The sequence below is a fragment of the Cynocephalus volans genome, chromosome 1 (assembly GCF_027409185.1).
Source record: "Cynocephalus volans isolate mCynVol1 chromosome 1, mCynVol1.pri, whole genome shotgun sequence".
Classification (NCBI taxonomy): domain Eukaryota; kingdom Metazoa; phylum Chordata; class Mammalia; order Dermoptera; family Cynocephalidae; genus Cynocephalus; species Cynocephalus volans.
This window is the reverse complement of record NC_084460.1, coordinates 162479990-162498877: the sequence shown is the minus strand read 5'-3', so window position 1 is coordinate 162498877 and position 18888 is coordinate 162479990. Positions and strand designations below refer to the sequence as shown.

The 18888-nt window shown below is 34.6% G+C and overlaps 1 protein-coding gene across 1 annotated transcript in view; it reads left to right on the top strand.

The window, feature by feature from the left end:
- The first annotated feature begins 930 nt into the window (after positions 1–930).
- Positions 931–18888, top strand: part of SAMSN1 (SAM domain, SH3 domain and nuclear localization signals 1) — a 139391-nt gene continuing 121433 nt past the window's right edge. Inside the window, exons 1-2 of the mRNA XM_063075979.1 lie at positions 931–969; positions 6544–6675. Coding sequence (XP_062932049.1) covers positions 946–969; positions 6544–6675 — 156 coding nt within the window. The 5' untranslated portion in view covers positions 931–945. The remainder of the gene's footprint in view (positions 970–6543; positions 6676–18888) is intronic.

The following is an 18888-nucleotide window of genomic DNA, read 5'->3' as shown; positions in this document are numbered from 1 at the left end:
TCCTTATTCTGGAAATTGTCATGTGTTCTTGTTTTCCCTCTATGAACTGTATTTTAGGTTAAACATAGGACTAGCTGATAAAAGAAATTTATACTTTACTGATAACATGCTACAACACAGATGCACCTTAAAGATGTTATGCTAAGTGAAATAAGCCAGTCACAAAAGAATAAATGTTGTGTGATTCTATTTATAGGAAATATGCAGAGTAGTCAAATTTATAGAGGCAGTAGAATGGTGGTTGTGAGGGACCAAGGGCAGGAAGGAATGGGGGGTTATGTTCAATGCGGACAGAGATTCAGTTAGGAAAGATGAAAAGGTTTTGGAGATGCATGGTGGTGACAGCTGTACAACAATGTGAATATACTTAATATTGTAAAACTGTACATTTAAAAATGGTTAAAATGGTAAATGTTATGTTATGTATATTTTGCCACCATAAACATGTGCTTATCTCTGCATCTTGTCATGTAAAGGATCAAACATTTTGTTAATTGATGAAAGACAAAAGAGAATGGGAGATGGAAGGAACATCAGATAAATCCTTGATCTGCTGTCTTTAAAGGGAAGGTGTTACTTTTATATTGAAGAATGATGTTTTCTTCAGGGTTTGCTTTATATTTTTAATTTAGCTAGCTAGGCCTATAGTTGCTTTCACTGCATTTTCCCTTCAATCATTGCCACCTTTGAAATCTGTTTACACAGATCACGGTAAGTCTCATTCTCTCATTTTATTAGTCAGGGTTCTTCATTAATTTAGGAAATTGTTTGTTCAGTACAGACCTATCTATTTGATAATGGTCTCTGAATCCCCTGGATTATGGCAGGGATTTTACTTTGTAATAATCTCTCCTGAGAACTGTCCAAACAGCTGTGAAGGCAAAAGAGAGCTACAAGGGGCAATCGTATTCTCTGAAGCACAGCAAGGGACTGAAGCTGGTCAAAATGAACCTTTTCTGCTTTTCCCTGGTAAGTTCCTTTATTTGCACTATTTATGTTCTCGTTTTCATTTCGTTGTGTCAAATAAAAGGAAAGAAATAAAATTAGGGTATATCCTATACTTCCTATGTGATGATATTAATACATTTAGCATCTCATAAGAAAGTTCATATCAGAAAGAACAGAGAGAAAGAATGCTTTCATTAAAGCACTTAAGTCAACTCTATCCTGAGATGAGTAATTTAAAAAAATACATTTACCTACAACAATTACTAGTTATTTAACATCTTGACACTGAACTTCCAAGTATAATCTGGGAACAGTATTTTTGAAGAATTTTCTTCCTCTACTTGTTATGAATATGAGAGATATTTTTGAAAAATATGCTGCACTTGTGTTACTTGCTTTTCTGTGAGACATCTTAGGAGTCAAAATTTCTTCTTTATTGTTTGAGTAATGAATTCTGTTCAATGTTGGCTTGGTTAAACTTCCATGGAGGCAGTTTTCTGAGTTACACCATACTGTGCATGCAAGGTACAATAGATTAATCCAGTCCCAGAGATGTGCTCACTCAAGGGTATAAGCACCTCTCAAATTCTTTTTTACGTTATTATTTTTTTTTCTTTAGCCTGAAGTAGATCAGTGAAAGTTATCAGGTAGTCATAGATCTGGAAATACTTTATAATTCTAACCTGCAATTGTGACCATATGCCAATACTTAAAAATGAATTTCAAAAATAATTTTATTCATTTCTATCCGTGTTTACAGCAGGGCATTATGCCCTTTACTTGGTTTCTCAAGATGTCAATGGGCAATCCCTCTCATCTGGGAAAATAAAATGGTTTACTTTTGATGTTTGTTTTCTTTCCAAATTGCAAATAAGATTAACATAAGTGGTAGAGATGGTGCTGACATACGTTGTAATACCTAAACAGGAGGCATTTTAAGCCAAGATAAGGGATTTAATCTTAGAGCATCTCAAAAAATAAAACACAATTGTTAGTTGTGGGAGGCTGAATCATCGAGTTTGGGTTGTCTATACAGTCCAATTTACAAAATAACTACCAGCTCTCAACTTTGCTTTGTGCCATATAAATCTGACCGGAGAAATCCCATTTCAGGTGATTTAAGTGGTATTGTGCATCCTTTTCTAGTTGATCTAAAAGAGCTCTATGTAGTTTATATGAGCATACTTCCCATAGAAATAGGCAGTGCAGCACCAAAGATAATTGCGTTGTGACATCATTTTGAACGGTTATGTAATCAGTATGCTAATGTTCCTATAACATAGCGTGGTTCAGCACAGTGTGGCATACGTTTGTAATCCTGCCACTAAAGACACATAACCATATAATGAGCGTGATTATCTTCCTCTGTAACATAGGGAAGCGAGCACATAGACTTTCAGAAGGGATTGCTTCAAAGTTCTGGCTCATGGACTCAGTATGACTGTAACTCTCTTCTCTCTTAAAGTTGTCCTTAAGTTACTCAGAAACATGTTCGATAAGAATGAACCATCATGAACACTGGACTATGTTGTTCAAGCATTCCAAAGTTTGTATGAGATCAAAATTAATTGCTTTAATAAGAAAACATATACAGGGTACTTGGAAAAAATCAAAACTTTTTTTACATGTTTTTTATTCCTTCTTGTGGAGTAAATAAGTAAAATGATTCAGTGTATGGGTTACTAACCAGGGTGCTATGACAACCTACCATGCTGTTAGAACTGTGAAAAAAGGGTGGGGTTCCGGCTTTTGCCAGGAATTTATGCATAATCCAAAACATATTTTATCTGTGCCTGTAAAAATGCAAACATATGAGACACTGCATTTAAGAAAAGAAAATTAAAATTACTGATTTAGTGGAGGGAGAGATTACATAATTTAAAAAAATGAAGGTATATATAAATGTATTGTCCTTTAAATCTCTGGGAGGCAGGTGATTTCAAATATAAAGTATCACATAAAGATTACCACTAAGGAAAGATTGAAAGAGTTAAACATTCTCTTATTTAAGTGTAGGGGAAAATTGTAAATCTTTTAGTAAATGGAGTTTTTAAGAGAAATATAAAGGCAGAAACTTAATGAACTAACCATTCTGAACCAAGGATGCTATAAATAATCCATTAAGGGTGATTGCTATTATTTTGGATCTATAAACTTGAAATGGGGTCTATCCATTTCAAAAGGAAGGCAGAAATACCCTTTTATATCTGTTGTTCTGACTCTACAATTTTTCTTGGAGTTTTACATTCTGATGAGGCTTTTAGAGAGTTTGCTCCTTTGAAGCAAGGTGATTTTCTTGTTGAACTCATCATATGGTTATTGAGTTTAACATGACTTCATAACCCAGGAGGTTACAAATCAATTATCCCTGCACCATTTCTTCAATGATTTGAAATGCTGCCTGTATCTTTATTTGGACTCTCTATTCTATCCCATTGGTTTATCTCTTTCCTCCTACTTGATTTTTAAAAATACTTATATAATTCGAATGACAAGTAGATATCTTGCTCAGAATACCCCCTCTTTGTTTTTCTTTAAAATCTAAACTTTTAAGTCTTTGTCCTTCTATATAAATTTAGGATCATATTGTCCAATTATATGAAAATCTTTTATAGGATTTTGATTAAAATAAATTTGAATTTTACATTATTTTTAGGGGAAATTGACTTCATTACGGTGGATGCCCTCTCATCTACAAATGTATATAGCTCCTCACTTTTTCAATATTTTATGGCCTTTATTGATGTTTTATAATTTTCTCTGTGAAGTTTTTATACATTTTTTGTTAAACTTATTGCTAGGGTTCTGAGAATTTTTGCTGCCATTATGAATTTTTTTTTCCTAATTTGTTTTTGCTGAATTATAGAAACACTATTAGTTTTAAATATTAATATTGCAAATAAATAATTTTGCTGAATTAAAAAAATTCTTTTAGTCTGTGATTTTCTAGTATTTTTATGCAAATAATATAAAAACATTCCTCTTCTTTAGCAATTACTCTGTTTTCAACTCCTCTGTCTGTTCTGTAATATTGACAAGTATTTCTAATGCTCATGTAATTACCTCTGTATTAGTCCATTTCTGTTGCTTATAACAAAATACCTGAAACTAGGTGATTTAAAAAGAAGATGAAATTTATTGCTTATAGTTTCTGAGGCTGGCAGGTCCAAAGTCCAAGGAACACATTTGGTGGTGGTGACAGGGACCCATGGGCTTCACTTTGCAAGATGGCAGAAGCACAGAGAGCAGAGACAATAACCTCCTCATTCACTCTCCTTTTAAGGCTCCCAGAACCATGCCCCTGACCACCATTGTTAATCCACTCACTATGGTATGGTCCTACAATCTAATCACCTCTTCAAGTCTCCACCTTTCAATTATCATAACAGGATTTCCCACCCTCTTAACAGTCACAGTGGGGGCCAAGTTTCTAATACATAAAACTTGGGGACATAATTCAAGCTTCAGTGAGTTTTGGGGGAACATAACTAAATCCACTACAACCTCTCACTGAGTTTTCCAGAGGGTTTTGATAAATAACTCTAATCAGATTAAGGAAGTCCCATCTTTTCCTAATTTGCTAAGATTTTGTCATGGATAATTATTAAAATTTTCAAATGCCTTAGACTATTTATTAAGATAAACTTTCTTTTTAATAATTTAGTGTTTATTTAATTGTTAAAGAATCTTTACATTTCTATGTTAAACTGTAATTGGTTCTAGTGTATTTTTATATACACTATTAAATTTAGTTTTGCTGACATTTTGTTTAGGATTTTTAAAACAATGTTAATAAGTAAAATCGATCTGTTCTTTTCTTGCACTGACAAAAATATTTCATCACTTGCTTTTTCTAGAATTTCTGTTAGTCCTATGTTGTAGTCTCTCCATATATCCTCCGCACTTTTACTTGCATGCTTTATGTGTTTTCTATTTATTCTTCTATGCTGCACTGTGGGTGAATTTTCAGTGTTTTCTGATTCCCTCTTATGAAAGGTCATCCCAATTTTTGGTTATTTAGTATAAATTTCTATGATTATATTATTCGTTTTCAAGACTCTTTAATTGTTTAATTTTTGTTCCTATGTAATGGTTCTTGTTTCATTTTTGTCTGTTTTAGTTTCATCATAAAGTATTTATTTTTAATCAGATATTACTTTTTCATTTAGCTCTGTGAAGATCATAAATATTCTTTCTTAAATTATTTCTCCGTCTGTTTTATGATTTTAGTATCATGGAATGAAATGCTTTTTTTCAGATTGTCAATTCAGTTGCTTCTCTTTCTCAGCATTTGATCTCTTCATGTGTTTTGGATAATTTGGAATGATAACTCTTTTTTGAATTTTTTCTCTCTCTCTCTTCCCCCTCCCCTTTTCCAGCTTCTTCGTCTTTCTGCATCTACTTGTGAGGCATAAATCTACAGTCTCTCTGAGTTCCCATTTGCGCTTTCATTGCTAGTCTAGGGATCTCACTCCAAGCTGGTATATGTACATTACTGATCAAGACACTGAAGCATTGGCAGCTTGTTTCATATCCCATTTCGCTGGCTGTGTTGGATTTTGCTTTTCTGGCCCCCCACTTCCTATAAGCAAGAGCCCCAGCAGTTATTGGAAGAAGTTTTTTCAGCCTCTTTTTATAGCTGTGAGTGCTGGTGAAGCCCCTGAATTTCAGCATAGGTTTGCCGTATGTGTAGGACTTACGTTGCTTGTTACCCCACGGGCCTAAGACCCGGTCAATGCTATCTGTTTCTGGATGGGGTCTTCATAGACACAAAGCTCTAGCTTCACTCACTAATTGGTGCTTCTGTTAGGTTTGGGGTTTGCTTACATGTTTATGTATTTTAGAGCACCCATGTCTTACTTAGGACTTTTCAATTTTCCCAGTAATTTGCCATGTGCTTGGAACAGGGGTTACTTAAACTTGGAAAATTCAAAGCCTATTGGCTGAAAATTCTAAAGGTAAACAACACATTCAGTCCTTACTTTGCTTATATGTTAATATAATGTCTTTTTAAAGATAAGAACATTTTCAATGCAATACTATATTTTTAAAACGATTTCAAGCTAGAATCTTTTTTCATAATCCAACAGACCTTTATAGTGATGACACCGTTATAAGGATCATAAGTTCATATATCTATAAATTTTTAATATACTGTGTATACCTCTCTACTTTAAGACTTTTTCTCAATAATGCCATTAACTACAGCAATTCTGTCTTAAAAGGAAAGAAAGGTCAATTCAGTTAATAAGTTTGTTCTACAACTACAAAGATTTATAATATAGTTCCCAATGATTTTAAATCTAAACATATATTTTAAAATGCATTATTCTATAAAAGGATAAAGACAAAGAAACAATATTATTTATTAATATACATGTTCTAAAACATTAATACTAATATTTTTACCATGGTGAGAATGTCTTTTTTCACTGTCTTATTTACTGCTGAAAGTTAGCATACTGTAAACTTGTAACCCCCATGCCAGGTTAATTTAGATGGGGTACTATGTAATGATGGGTATATAAATTAGAAGCCTTCTCAATGAAAATTATTATTCTGATATTCCTTGACTCATAAATCTCTGTATTGCAGGAGGGTTCTATGGATAGCTTATATGAACCCATCCCAAAGCAACAAGCTAACCAAGAAAGCACTTCTGATAGACCTGATTCTCCTATCTCACCTTCTGAGAAGAGTGAACAAGCATGCAGCAATCTCTTCATGGTGAGTGTAGCCTTGAGTTGAGTGGATTTTTCCTCTGTTATACGTTCACAATCATTGTACTAGGTGATATGCATATATGAAATTATTCATGTTTATTACCACAGTAACTTTAGAGAAGTTTAGACATTTTGAGAAAAGTTAAAAAAAACTTGCCCAGTTAAAAAGAGGATGAGTCAGGATTCAAACCCAGATCTTTTCTATTCCAGAGAAAGTATTTGCAGTTTTGAATTTTGTACCTACCCTCACACATACCTATTTTGTTTTGGGGGGTATATTGAAAACTGCTTATTTTCATAAATTACAGAAAGTCTCTGTTTCCCAGAAGCTTAGATGAGCTAAAAAGCAATGTTACCTAGTGAACAAGTTTAATAATAAGTTTCAGTAAAGTAAAAATAATACAAAAATATTTTTAATGCATCAGAAACTCTTTCCTCAACTCCTCATCCTTTTCAATATCTATATGATCTTGGTGTTGACAGATATTCATAAGAGGAGGCAATAATATATTTTATATATTCATGTGAGAGAGAGACCACTTACATGGAGGCTGTCAGTTGACATTGTGAAATGTTTGTAAGCATTTTCATCCTACAGTTAAAAAGAAAAATTGAATTAGCTGAAGAGCCTGAAGATATTTCCCTAAATGTGTGAGTTTAATAAGTATGCATGAAAAATGAACAAGATAATAGCCAACCTGCCTACCAGAATTTTTTCAAACTTCACTTATATTGCAAAAGTAGGTGAGAATAATAAAAACATAACTTAAATTGCTACAGCTCTGTGTATGTGTGTAATATGTCTCAGTATTTGATTAAAATATATGTATATATAAACATGTATGTATGTACATGTATATATACTGAAAAGTCAGTTCAACCATTCATTCCATTCATTGTTGAATTATGGCATTCTTATCAAATTATTATTGTTACTTATTGTATTCCTAATGAAAATGATTCCACAGTTTGGTAAAATAAAGTCTGTTTTTTAATAACAAAATTAAAAGATTTTAAGTATCTGTTTTCCTGATCTCCCTAGTCAGTGGTTTAGAGATTTCCTAACTTTCCCTCTAAGCCTCTGAAGACTGGATTTTTTTTTTCCTCTTAGTATTACACTTCCTTTTTTCCCCCATAATTCAGAGAAAAAATGTTTTGGACCAGTCTTGATGGTATCAGAAAAAGATTGTTCATTTTGGACTGGTTTTCTAGAAATACTATGAAACACCCCTAAAGTTTATAGAGTTATGCCTCAAGTTCCCAGTCCTCAACCCAAATGTGTGTGTAATCTTCCCATGGAAAAGAGGTGCTCCCAAAATCTTTATAACTAAGCTGATAGCACATTTACTTGTTCCAGTGGAAAATATATACCATAGTAAAAATAATGTCTTTGCCCCATGAATTGAGAAGAAAAATCAAAATGAGAGAAAAATCTTTAGCTTTTTGGCTTCCCTTAAGAGATACTTTATTTATATATATTTATTAAGAATTTTACTATTTGGAAAACACTGTTTTAAGCATGATGGGGAGCTCTATAGACGATGGTCTAGAGTCTCACAGGAGATGATCCAATCTAGACCAACTGCACAATCAAGGATAGTAGAAGTGTTGAAAGGAAAGAAGTTTATTTTATTTTATTTTATTTTATTTTTTTGACCGGTAAGAGGATTGTAACCCTTGGCACAGTGTGGTCAGCACCACGCTCAGCCGTGAGTGCACCAGCCATCCCTATATAGGATCCGAACCCGCGGCCTCGGTGCTACCAGCGCCGCACTCTCCCAAGTAAGCCACAGGGCCGGCCCTTATTTGGGGGTTTTAAAAGAGGAATATCATGACTATCAACCTTGCATTTTAGAATATTTTTTCTATTTAACTGTGCATATTTATGGGGTACTACATAATTTTTGGTACATGTATACATCGTGTAATGATCAAACCAGGGTAACTCGCATATCCATCACTTAAACATTCATTGTTTCTTTGTGATGAGAACATTTGAAAACTTTTCCTGTAGCTATTTTGAAATATACAATATAATATTGTTGACTCTAGTCATCTTACCATGCAATTGAACACCAAAAGTTATTCTTCACGTCTGACTAACTATGACTAATGTTGGCTTGGTACCTGTTGTCTGTTCTCTCACCATGGTGCTCCTCTCCCTCCACTCCCTGTCCTCTGGTAATGAACTTTCTATTCTTTACTTCTATGAGAACAATAGCAGTTCCAGGAGGGGCTGGTAACAGAGAGTTGATCCGAAGTGGAGTCCATTTAAAATATGGGATTTTATTAAATTTTAAAAGAGGAATAGTAAGTGACCCCTTTGTAGTACATTTGCAAAACCAGAGAATTTTGGCTATTCCAAAAAAATAGGGGGTAAAGAGTTTTATAGAGTGAACAACTAAATAAATGTGCTGAAAGAAAATATACTAACATACTAGCCTAACTAAGGATTGACTACTTAGTTATTATATTATTTTAAATGTAGACTGTAACTGCTTGATTCTGTACCTATTTTAATATCTCTTTAGTATGTCTGAAGCTAATAAAATATCATGAATTAGAAAAAGAGTGAGAGCATAAAATATTTTTATCTCTGCCAATTTGGGGTTAACTGGATCAAGCCTGAATTATGTGGTTTGTCATCTATATTGATTGAAGTAAGCAAATAATTGTCAATTTTCCACTTCATTTTGTGTCTCATAAATTAAATTGATAAGAAATTTGCGCCTTTTCAAAAATGAGTTTAAATGTGGGTTGGGGCAATGTCTCTATTATTTATATCTTGCACATATTGGTCACTCAATAAACATTTGTAAGCTAAATGAGTGGATCTGTGAAGGCTCATTACTCAAGCTAAAGAAAGTCTTAATAATAATGGAGAACCAATGATGCAGTATCTAAAAGCGTGAGCTCTGGAGTTGGGCGGATATGAATTTTCATTCTAGCTCTGCCACTTATAAGCTGTATGCCCTTGGAAACTTGCTTGAATTCTCTCAACCTCAGTTTCCATTGGTTGTAGAGTACAGAGACTAATCTTCTGTATAAAGTTGGCCAAGTTCAATGATGGAGAACAGAATCTACTCTTGCTAATGTAGCAGGAAGGGTTTAGCACAGAAATTAGAGAAGGGCTGATGTTCTACACTCTGGAGCAGGGATTGCAAATTACAGCCTGGGACAGCCTGGAATTATACTGCCCATGAGCTAAGAATGGCTTTTATATTTTTAAAAGTTTATTTATGAAGAAAAACAAAAATAAAGGAGACTAATAGAATGCAATAGAAACTGTCCATGGCCTACAAACCTAAATTTGACTTTTCACAGAAAAAGTTTGCTAACCCCTGCCCTAGAGCTATACCCAGCAGCCACAGGTGACAACTGAGTACTTGAAAAGTACTATGGCATTTGCAGATGGCCATAAGTGTAAAATACATATCATATTTTAAAGACTTCATATGAAAAAAAGAGGGCAAAATAGTGGACTAACAATTTTGTATTGATCATTGAAATGATAATATTTGATATATATTAGATTAAATGAAATTTTACTTCTTTCTTTTAACATGACTAGTAGGTGCAACCTCCATTTTCACATCTCACCTTCCAAATTTCATATAAATGTATAGGTTCTACCGAGCCTAAATCATATTTGTTATCTTGGCTTTCAGGGGACTTGCGGAATGTGGTTTTAGCTTTTGGCATTTGCATAGAGGAAGACATAACAGAAGGGAGGTGAGCAAATGTTAAGTGTCAATCTACTATGTCTACCATCCTTCCTTCCCAGAGTCTTTTAGTCCTTTTGTAATTGGCATCACCATTTTCAAGAAAAGCAGTGCTCTCTCACTGTTGGAGCTCTTCTGCAGTGGCCATGAAGGTGGCTGGCTTTCTGAAGGTGGCTCTTCTTTGTCTCTAGAGAAAATGTCCATCTCTACCCCAGGCTCACAGTTTTATGCTAACATTTAAGATGAGTTGAATATAATAAATCCTCTGCAATACCTGGGTCTTGTAAAGTACTAATAAATCAAGACTTTCCTTTTTTTTTTTTTTTTTGGTTAAGATGGAGGAGAATGACAAAAAGTAGTACTATTTAATACCATTGCATTAGGAAATAAATCACAAACAAAGGAGTTGGTACACAAAAGACTTTGCCATAACTTCTGGCAGTTCTTAACTTTCCAGAAGTTGACTTCAGAATCACCTGAAAACAAACACATATCCCAACCCTATTCTGGACCTAGTCCCTGTAAATCAGTAAAAACAGCAGTCCTGTTCATTAGAAATATAATGAGACCCATGTATTTAATTTTAGATATTCCAGTCATCACAATAACATTTATAAAAAAGGAGAAACAAGTGAAATTAATTTAATTTTAATTTTATTTATTATTAACTAATTGTATTTAAGCCACTACATCCAAAATATTATCATTTAAACAAGTAATTAATATAAAAATTAATTAGATATTTTATATTCTTATTTTTAAACTAAGACTGAGATCTGGTGTATACTTTATACTTAACAGCACATCTCAATTCAGATGCAAAAATTTCAATGGTTAAAATGAAATCAGTCCCAATGAAACAATAAATATTGTGGATTTGTTGCCTACTTTCAGTTTTAAATTAAAATTAAAATTAAATTAAATTAAAATTTAGTTTCTAAGCTGCTCCATCCATATATTAAGTACTCAGTAGGCACATGAGACTACTGATGGCTTCCATATTGGAGAAGGTAGGATTAGAGGCTTGAAGTTGACGGTGGCATCGAAACATCAAAGTAACCAGATGATATCAATTCTCTACTGCACTTGGGAAGGATACATATTAAAGTATAAAAATACTTAATGATAAGCATTTAGTTATGTACTTTTAGAAAGAGATAAGATAATAGCAAACACATGTGTTTACCTACGAGGAAATTAGTGACTTGGCTGAAGTGACAGGTAGAGTCCAGGCTGGAGTTCTGGCTTCCCAAATATTAGTCTTGTTCTTTGGCTTCTCTGCCACAAGCGTGTGTGTGTGTGTGTGTGTGTGTGTGTGTGTGTGTGTGTGTGTGTGTGTGCATGTAGTGTGCACGCACATGTACCCAAGACTGAGGGACACTAGGAAGGGGTGAAGGCAAGAGTGTGTGTATGGGAGATGAGAAATGAGGAGGAGGGAAAGATAGTAAGAGAAAGAACTCAGTCTTAAAATATGTGTGCTAAATATAATCTGATATCTAAAGACATAGCAGAAAGAACTTGAGATGAGCAATGAAGTTAATAGACTTGAATTTTATTCTTGCTCCCAGGTGGGAACTGTGTCTTCTTGGGAATGTTATTGAACATTTCTGACCCTAAGTTTTCTGAGCAATAGAATATGGATGAAAATGTCTTTCTTTTAGTTTGTAGTGAGGATCAAATGTTAGAACACATGTTAAGCACCTGGTAATGCATGTTAATGATCATTTCCCTTCCTTCTGCAAACCATCACACTGGGGCAGAGTGATTTTTTAATTTCTTATCCTTGATTAAATGACTAACTTTCACTTGAGCTTGGATGTCATTTTAAAATAACTGCTCGAAATAATTTGTAATCAACACTCCTCACGTAAAAGCATTGATTTTTACTGGGCTGGACAAGAAGAAGTAACAGGATTTATTGTTGATATGCATTAGAAAACATGAGATTTTAATCTCCACAAATTGCCTCAAACACCCAGGCTTAATGCGATGTTTGACAATTCAGACTTAGATTTCCCACCACATGTAGACAGCTGTAAACAAGAAAATCTATCATAGTGGTGCTTGTTTGCCTACTAATTCATGTATTGGGGTTTTCTTTTCTTTTTTAACTTAAACATTTTTAAAATGCAAGTTTGAGTTTTTATATACTCACTCATCAACATTCTGCACTGATAAAAAGCACTGGGGAGACCAATTAAGTTATTCCCAGTTACAAAATGTTAATGAGAGAGACGTTAATATAACAAATTCAAACACAGTTTTAAAGACAAACAATATGATGCATATCTAACAGTTTAGAGCTCAGCACTAATGAGGCCAAGGTCAGGGGTTTAATCCCCTCATGACCAGTTGGGTTTGCTCTATTTCTTTTTTTTTTTTCATCAAAACATAATTTATTATACATGTTTGTGGGGTACAGAGTTGAATATCAATACCGGTGTACAATATGTGATGATCAAATCAGGATAATTAGCATATTCATCATTACAAAATGTAGCATTCTTTGTGTCCGTTAACCAATTTCTCACCAATCCCCCTCTCCCTCTCATCCCACTAGTAACCACAGTTCTGTTCTCTCCTTCTGCAAATTCAACCTGTTATTGTGACTGGTCTTCCTTGTCTTTCATTTCTTTCTTCCTTCCTTCCTACTTTCTTTCTTTCTTATTTATTTAATTTTTGTTACCACTGGCAGCGTCTATGACTGCAGCCAGCTATCTTGGATATTCACTGTGCTGATCATTAAGGAGTCTGGGTTGGAGGACAGGGACCCCAGCACAAAACCATTACCAACTATAGGATGAGCAACTCAGAAATAACTACCCTGCTTCATTTGCCCATGAAGATTTTCCTTCACTATAATCAGTCTTAAGGCTACCAGGTACAATTCTTAGCTTTCAACTTAGGATAATTCATGCAACAATAGTAAGAGCATTAAGAAAGAAAACTGAGTTCTCACCCTGGTTTGTTTCCTAATAGCACCAAATAAGGCATTACCTGATCTAGAATTCAGTTTCCACCTCTATAAAATAATGGAATTAGGTCAGATGTTTTCTAAGGCCCCTTGCTGGTCTAAAATAGTTTTATGAATCCATTTAAAGATATTCGGAAGGAAGGAGGGTTGTTTAACATTAAACACTATTATTTTTCTTTTGATACTGCAGAAGGCAGACAGAATTGTAAGACGGCCTCCAGTGGATCCCTCTGTATTAGTCAACAGTCTCTAGAGAAACAGAACTAATAGGATGTGTGTGCATGTATGTATATACATGTTTATAGATTGATTGGTTTTAAGAAACTGGCTCATGAGATTGTGGTTTATGTTGCAATAGCCGTGTGAAAGTAATCTGGAGGCAGAATTCCCTCTTCCCTGGGGGACCACAGTCTTTTTATCTTAAGGCCTTCAACTGATTGAATAAAGCACACACGTTATGGAAGTGATCTACTTTATTGAAAGTATCCTGTTTTAAATGTTAATCTCATCTAAAAAAATACCTTCACAGCAACATCTAGACTAGTGTTTTACTGAGTATCTGGGTACTATGATTTAGCCATGTTGACGTGTAAAATTAACCATCACATTTGCCTTCTGGTATTTATGTCCTCATGTAATCCTCACCCTTGCATGTGACTTGATTTCAATAGAATACCACAAAGGTGACAGGAAGTCACTTCCATGATTAGGTTACAAAGACTTGCTAAAAGACTCTCTCTATTGCCTTTTTGGCTTGCACATTATGATGAAGCAAGATCCCATGTGGAAGTTGCCCACGTGGTAAGAAACTGGGAGCAGCATTTAGTCCATAGCCAGCAAGGAAGGAAGGCCTTCAGTCCATCAGTCTTCAGGAAATTAAATGCTGCCAACAATCACTGAGTGAGCTTGGAAGAGGATACTTTCTCCAGCTGAACCTTTGGATGAGACCTCAGACCTTTGGCCCAACAACTTGATTGCAACTGTGTGAGAGACCATGAAACAGAGGACCTATCTAAGTCATTCCCATATTTTTGGCCCACAGAAACTGTGAAATAATACAAGCTACACGATGATCTGCCCTGAGAACAGGGGCAGTGTGTTGACACTATACACTACTCTCTCAAGGAAATCAGAATACATCTTGATTGCATAAAAACTCATAACAAGCCAATATATAAAACATAGATTATGTTCATTAAAAAGACTGTACTTTTCTTTCATTTCAGTTTTGTTCCCATTATATCTATGATTACATACAGCTATTCTTCTGTCACCAATTCACTTGTGAACACTTTTTCATGGTTTTAATTTGTTTCCAACTGTAAATAGAGACTTATGTTAAAATAAAATGAAATCAATGGATTAAGGTTAATTATGCCCTGTTCACTTTTTTATTTTCTAGACTCCTGGTATAATTATTAATTGAATCTAATGAAAGCCATGGTTATCTCTTTAGTCATGTTTTAAGGAAAAAGCTGTAAAGCAAAAAAACCCATTCCCACTTTAATTTTCTCTTAACATGTTTTGTCATCCATACTGACTTTGGATTGATCAGACACCATGGGTTGTTATTACTGGAAGGGATTTTAAAGTTCCCGTTCAACAGTCTTCATGCTATCTTTGGATCTTGCCCAGTTTAGTAGAAGACCTGGAAAAGCAAGTCAGATTCTGGAGTTCCAGTTTAGTGCTTTTCCATTGTAAGGACAGAATTTGACATCTTTTTCCATCTTATTTTCTATCACACTTCTTGCAAATTTGTTTGGCTTGCTCTTCTTCCGTTTGTGGCTATGAAGATTAAATGAGACAATAAGTGTCAGGAAGCATGAAACTTAATAGATGTTAGTTGTTCATTCCCTTTCTAAAACCTTGCATAAATATAACTTCATAAATCACAACACATTTAAGGATACTTAAGAGAGTTCTCTGTATCCAGAAATCTGGAAAGGAATCTTTTTGAAAAGGAAAATCTTTTATAATGCAAATAACCATCCCCTAAATAACCTATTTTGCCATCCTGGATATTTATAGTGCTGTGAGAAGAGTTTGTTACTTCAGGATTGATAGAAAGCTCACTTAGCAAACCAAGAGACAAATGGCAAAGTCCTCATGCAGTTTACCAGCTCTGTCCCTAATGGCTCGGATCTGTTCTGTGTGCACTACGAGCTGCACGATGATCTGCCCTGAGAAGAGGGCCAGTGTGCAGACACTATACACTACTCTCTCAGGGAAATCAGATTACATCTGCTGTAAAGGGTTGTTGCCCTGAGACAGGAATTAGACACGCTGGCAAGAAAGTCTACTTTTCTACTTTTCCTATCAGAATGAGCTAATTATTGCTTTTTTTTTTTTCCTTATTTTATTCTCATGGGGGGGATTGAATCTGTTTTTCCTAAGAACCATAACATGATTACAGTAATATACTGTGGGGCCTCCAGTTAGCAGACTATCATCTAAATTCATCTGTTCCTGAAGTGCCCACTTTTAGAAGTGCCATCCTAAATTACTGGGCATTCTATGATGATGATGATGGTGGTGATGGCATCCACAAAATGATTAGTACCTTTAAAACATATCAATGTACTGTCTACACACTTGTCCTCAAATAATATTAAACTATTAATATTAGTGCTTTGAGAAGGGTGTGCTTTCTGAGTTGTTTGTTTAATAGATATTACATTTTCTCTGCGTTTTTGTAGCTGATCTCCCTTCTGACCAATAGTGCTTATTTGTGAGATCTCTGAACTAGATGATAGGTGGATTCTGTATCTGTGTAGTCAAACATAGAAGCAATACTGTGTAGTTGTGAAGATGCCAGGCATAAAATCAGTTTTACCACCAACTAGTTATGTGACCTTAGGCAGAGAATCTCAGCTACTCAATTCCTCAGTTTACTCATCTGTAAATTGAAGATAATTGTAATAGTATCAACCTCACAGAATTGTCATGAGGATTAAATTAATTTCTACATACAGAGTATTAAGAACGGTGCTAGGTACTATATGTGTTCTACCATTATTATTCTGCAAATGTGTAAAATCAAGAAATGAGAAGAGGGATAGGATTTAAACCTTGTTACTCTTAGCAACTTGTTTTTAACCAACTGGGCTCAGTCTAGGTACACTGACCAACATTCCCCTTTGTCATGTTATCTATTCCATAACTAGGGAGATTTCTCCTTCATGGTATTTCCTCCACACATTTGCAATCAGGTGTAGAGGCAAAGCAGAGGAGCTCATGGGTGCTAGAACTCTTTTATGTTTGTGACTGTTGGTTACCCAAATCACATAAACCTCCTTCTTGTTTTGAGAACAGAGCTGAATTTAGACAGACAGACAGACAGACAGACAGATAGATAAAACCTCCCTGGTGACTTTAGGTGTACTGCAAAATTAGTCTACTTTATTAACTTTGGGGCATCATGGTCATCCTCTTTGCCAGATGTCTATTAGAATTTTAAAAAAGAAATTCTATGGATCACCATGTCTTTTTTAAACATCTGAATGTACTTTGATGAAGCATAGGAAGATGAGAAATGTCCAGAAACACACTCATTCAGTTTGGGTGTGTTATTCTTGGAACTGCTGTATTTTAATATTAATAAAACTATTTTAGTTACGCAAGTGAATAATTCATTCTTGCATGAGAATTAATTGAACAAAACAGAGATTGAGCTAACTTATTTTAATGGGAAGTTATATGTCTGTATACATATATATGCTTGTCTCACACACATATATATCTTGCCTCAATATCAGGATTCTACGTAACTACTAACAAATAATTTACCTAACGAGAAATAACATCATCTATGTGTCTTCAATGTATTTGGCATCATGTAAAGATTTTATAGAGGTTATCTTTTAAATCTTCAAAGTAAAAAAACCCGGAATTTGATAGGATCCTGAGATGAATAGTCACTGATAGCAGATCATTGAGAGAAAGGCCACTTGTAATTCTTTTTTGCATCTAAAACAGTGATGGGTGCAGGAAACGTTACCTCCAACGATGGCATGTTGGTATACTGAGTATTTTAAGCTGAAGGAAATTGAGAAAACCAGAGAAGCAGAAAGGTCTGTCTGACCTTGTCCCACCCCGCCCCCCCTGAAGTGGGCCATAGAAACTGAAGTTCATCTTGCCCCTTTTTTCCCTGAAACAGGTCATAGAAATAAGAATTTCCCTCCACCCACTTCCTGAAGCAGACCAAACAACCTAGGAAGGTCACTTTCTGAACTTTTCCCTGTACCCTCCCCTGAAGACCCTCATGAAACAGGTATCCTGTCCTGTACCTGGAAGGAAAGAATGCACACAGAGGGGCCAGAAAGGATCTGGACAAACAGGCCTTGCTAGGTTCTCCTGTTTGCTACCATTATATCATACCCTTTTGTCCTCCAGTCATGTTTCTGCAAGACTGTTCACAAAAATATTTAGTTTTCCCTGGGTCTTTGGGTCTTCATTTCTGAAGGCTATCATGCCACATAAAACTTTTATTAAATAAATGTGTGTGCTTTTTTCTCGTTAATCTGTTTTATGTTATAGGAGTGTCAGCCATGAACTTTGTAATGAGTAAGGAAAGAAATCTTTTCTCCCCCACAACAGTGGTACACAGTAGATGCTCAATTAGTATTCATTGAATAAATTGTGAATGTAGAAATGAATAAGTTGTACAATTCCAAAGAAATGTATTAGAATGAAAAAACTGAGCTAGCATTTAATCAAGGCAAAGCATTATGTGCATGACCCTAGACAAGTCAATTTACCTTTCTGAGCCTCAGTTTATTCATTTGCAAATCAAAGGTCACATTGCCTCAGTTCTACAGTCTTAAAAATTCACCATGGGATTTATACCATCAATTACTGCCAATCAGTTTTCTCTGGTGCAGAAACACCTTTCACATTTCCATTAGCTAGGCAACAACAACTCCTAACATATTCACTTTATTTTTTCTTTTGACATTGTGATTTGAAAGTAAGATTTAAAAACCAATAATGCCAGAAACAGGCACATATTAGACTCAGCCCCAAAGGACAGTCACCTGTAACCACTGCATGAGAATAGAAATATAGCATTTGATATCTAAAATTTATCTCTTCTTTTAAGTGGCATCTTATCTTTTTTCATTTCTGTTTTTTTTTTTTTTAAATTTGACCTAGTTTCATAGTTATGTGGAAATGCTTTGCTCCTCAGCCTATCCTCATTCACCTTAAAAATAACATAGGTTAGACATATTTCTTAGTTTTTACTGTTTTATTCAGAATAATTTGCCTATACTTTTTAAAAAAATTTTTCTAACACATGTCAGGGATAAAAATGAAATTAAGCCACAATCTCCATAGTGAATGAATAGTAAGACCAATGATTAATGCTTGATCTAGGAGATTACAAAATGAATGCTAACAGGAGTAAAATTTGCCTAGTATTTATGGCAAGTATTAAATTAATGGACTAGACAGAATTATTAAACTGACTCTCTGAAACGGTAGCTTCCTTTTATAATTCAAAGTATGATACACACTCACACAT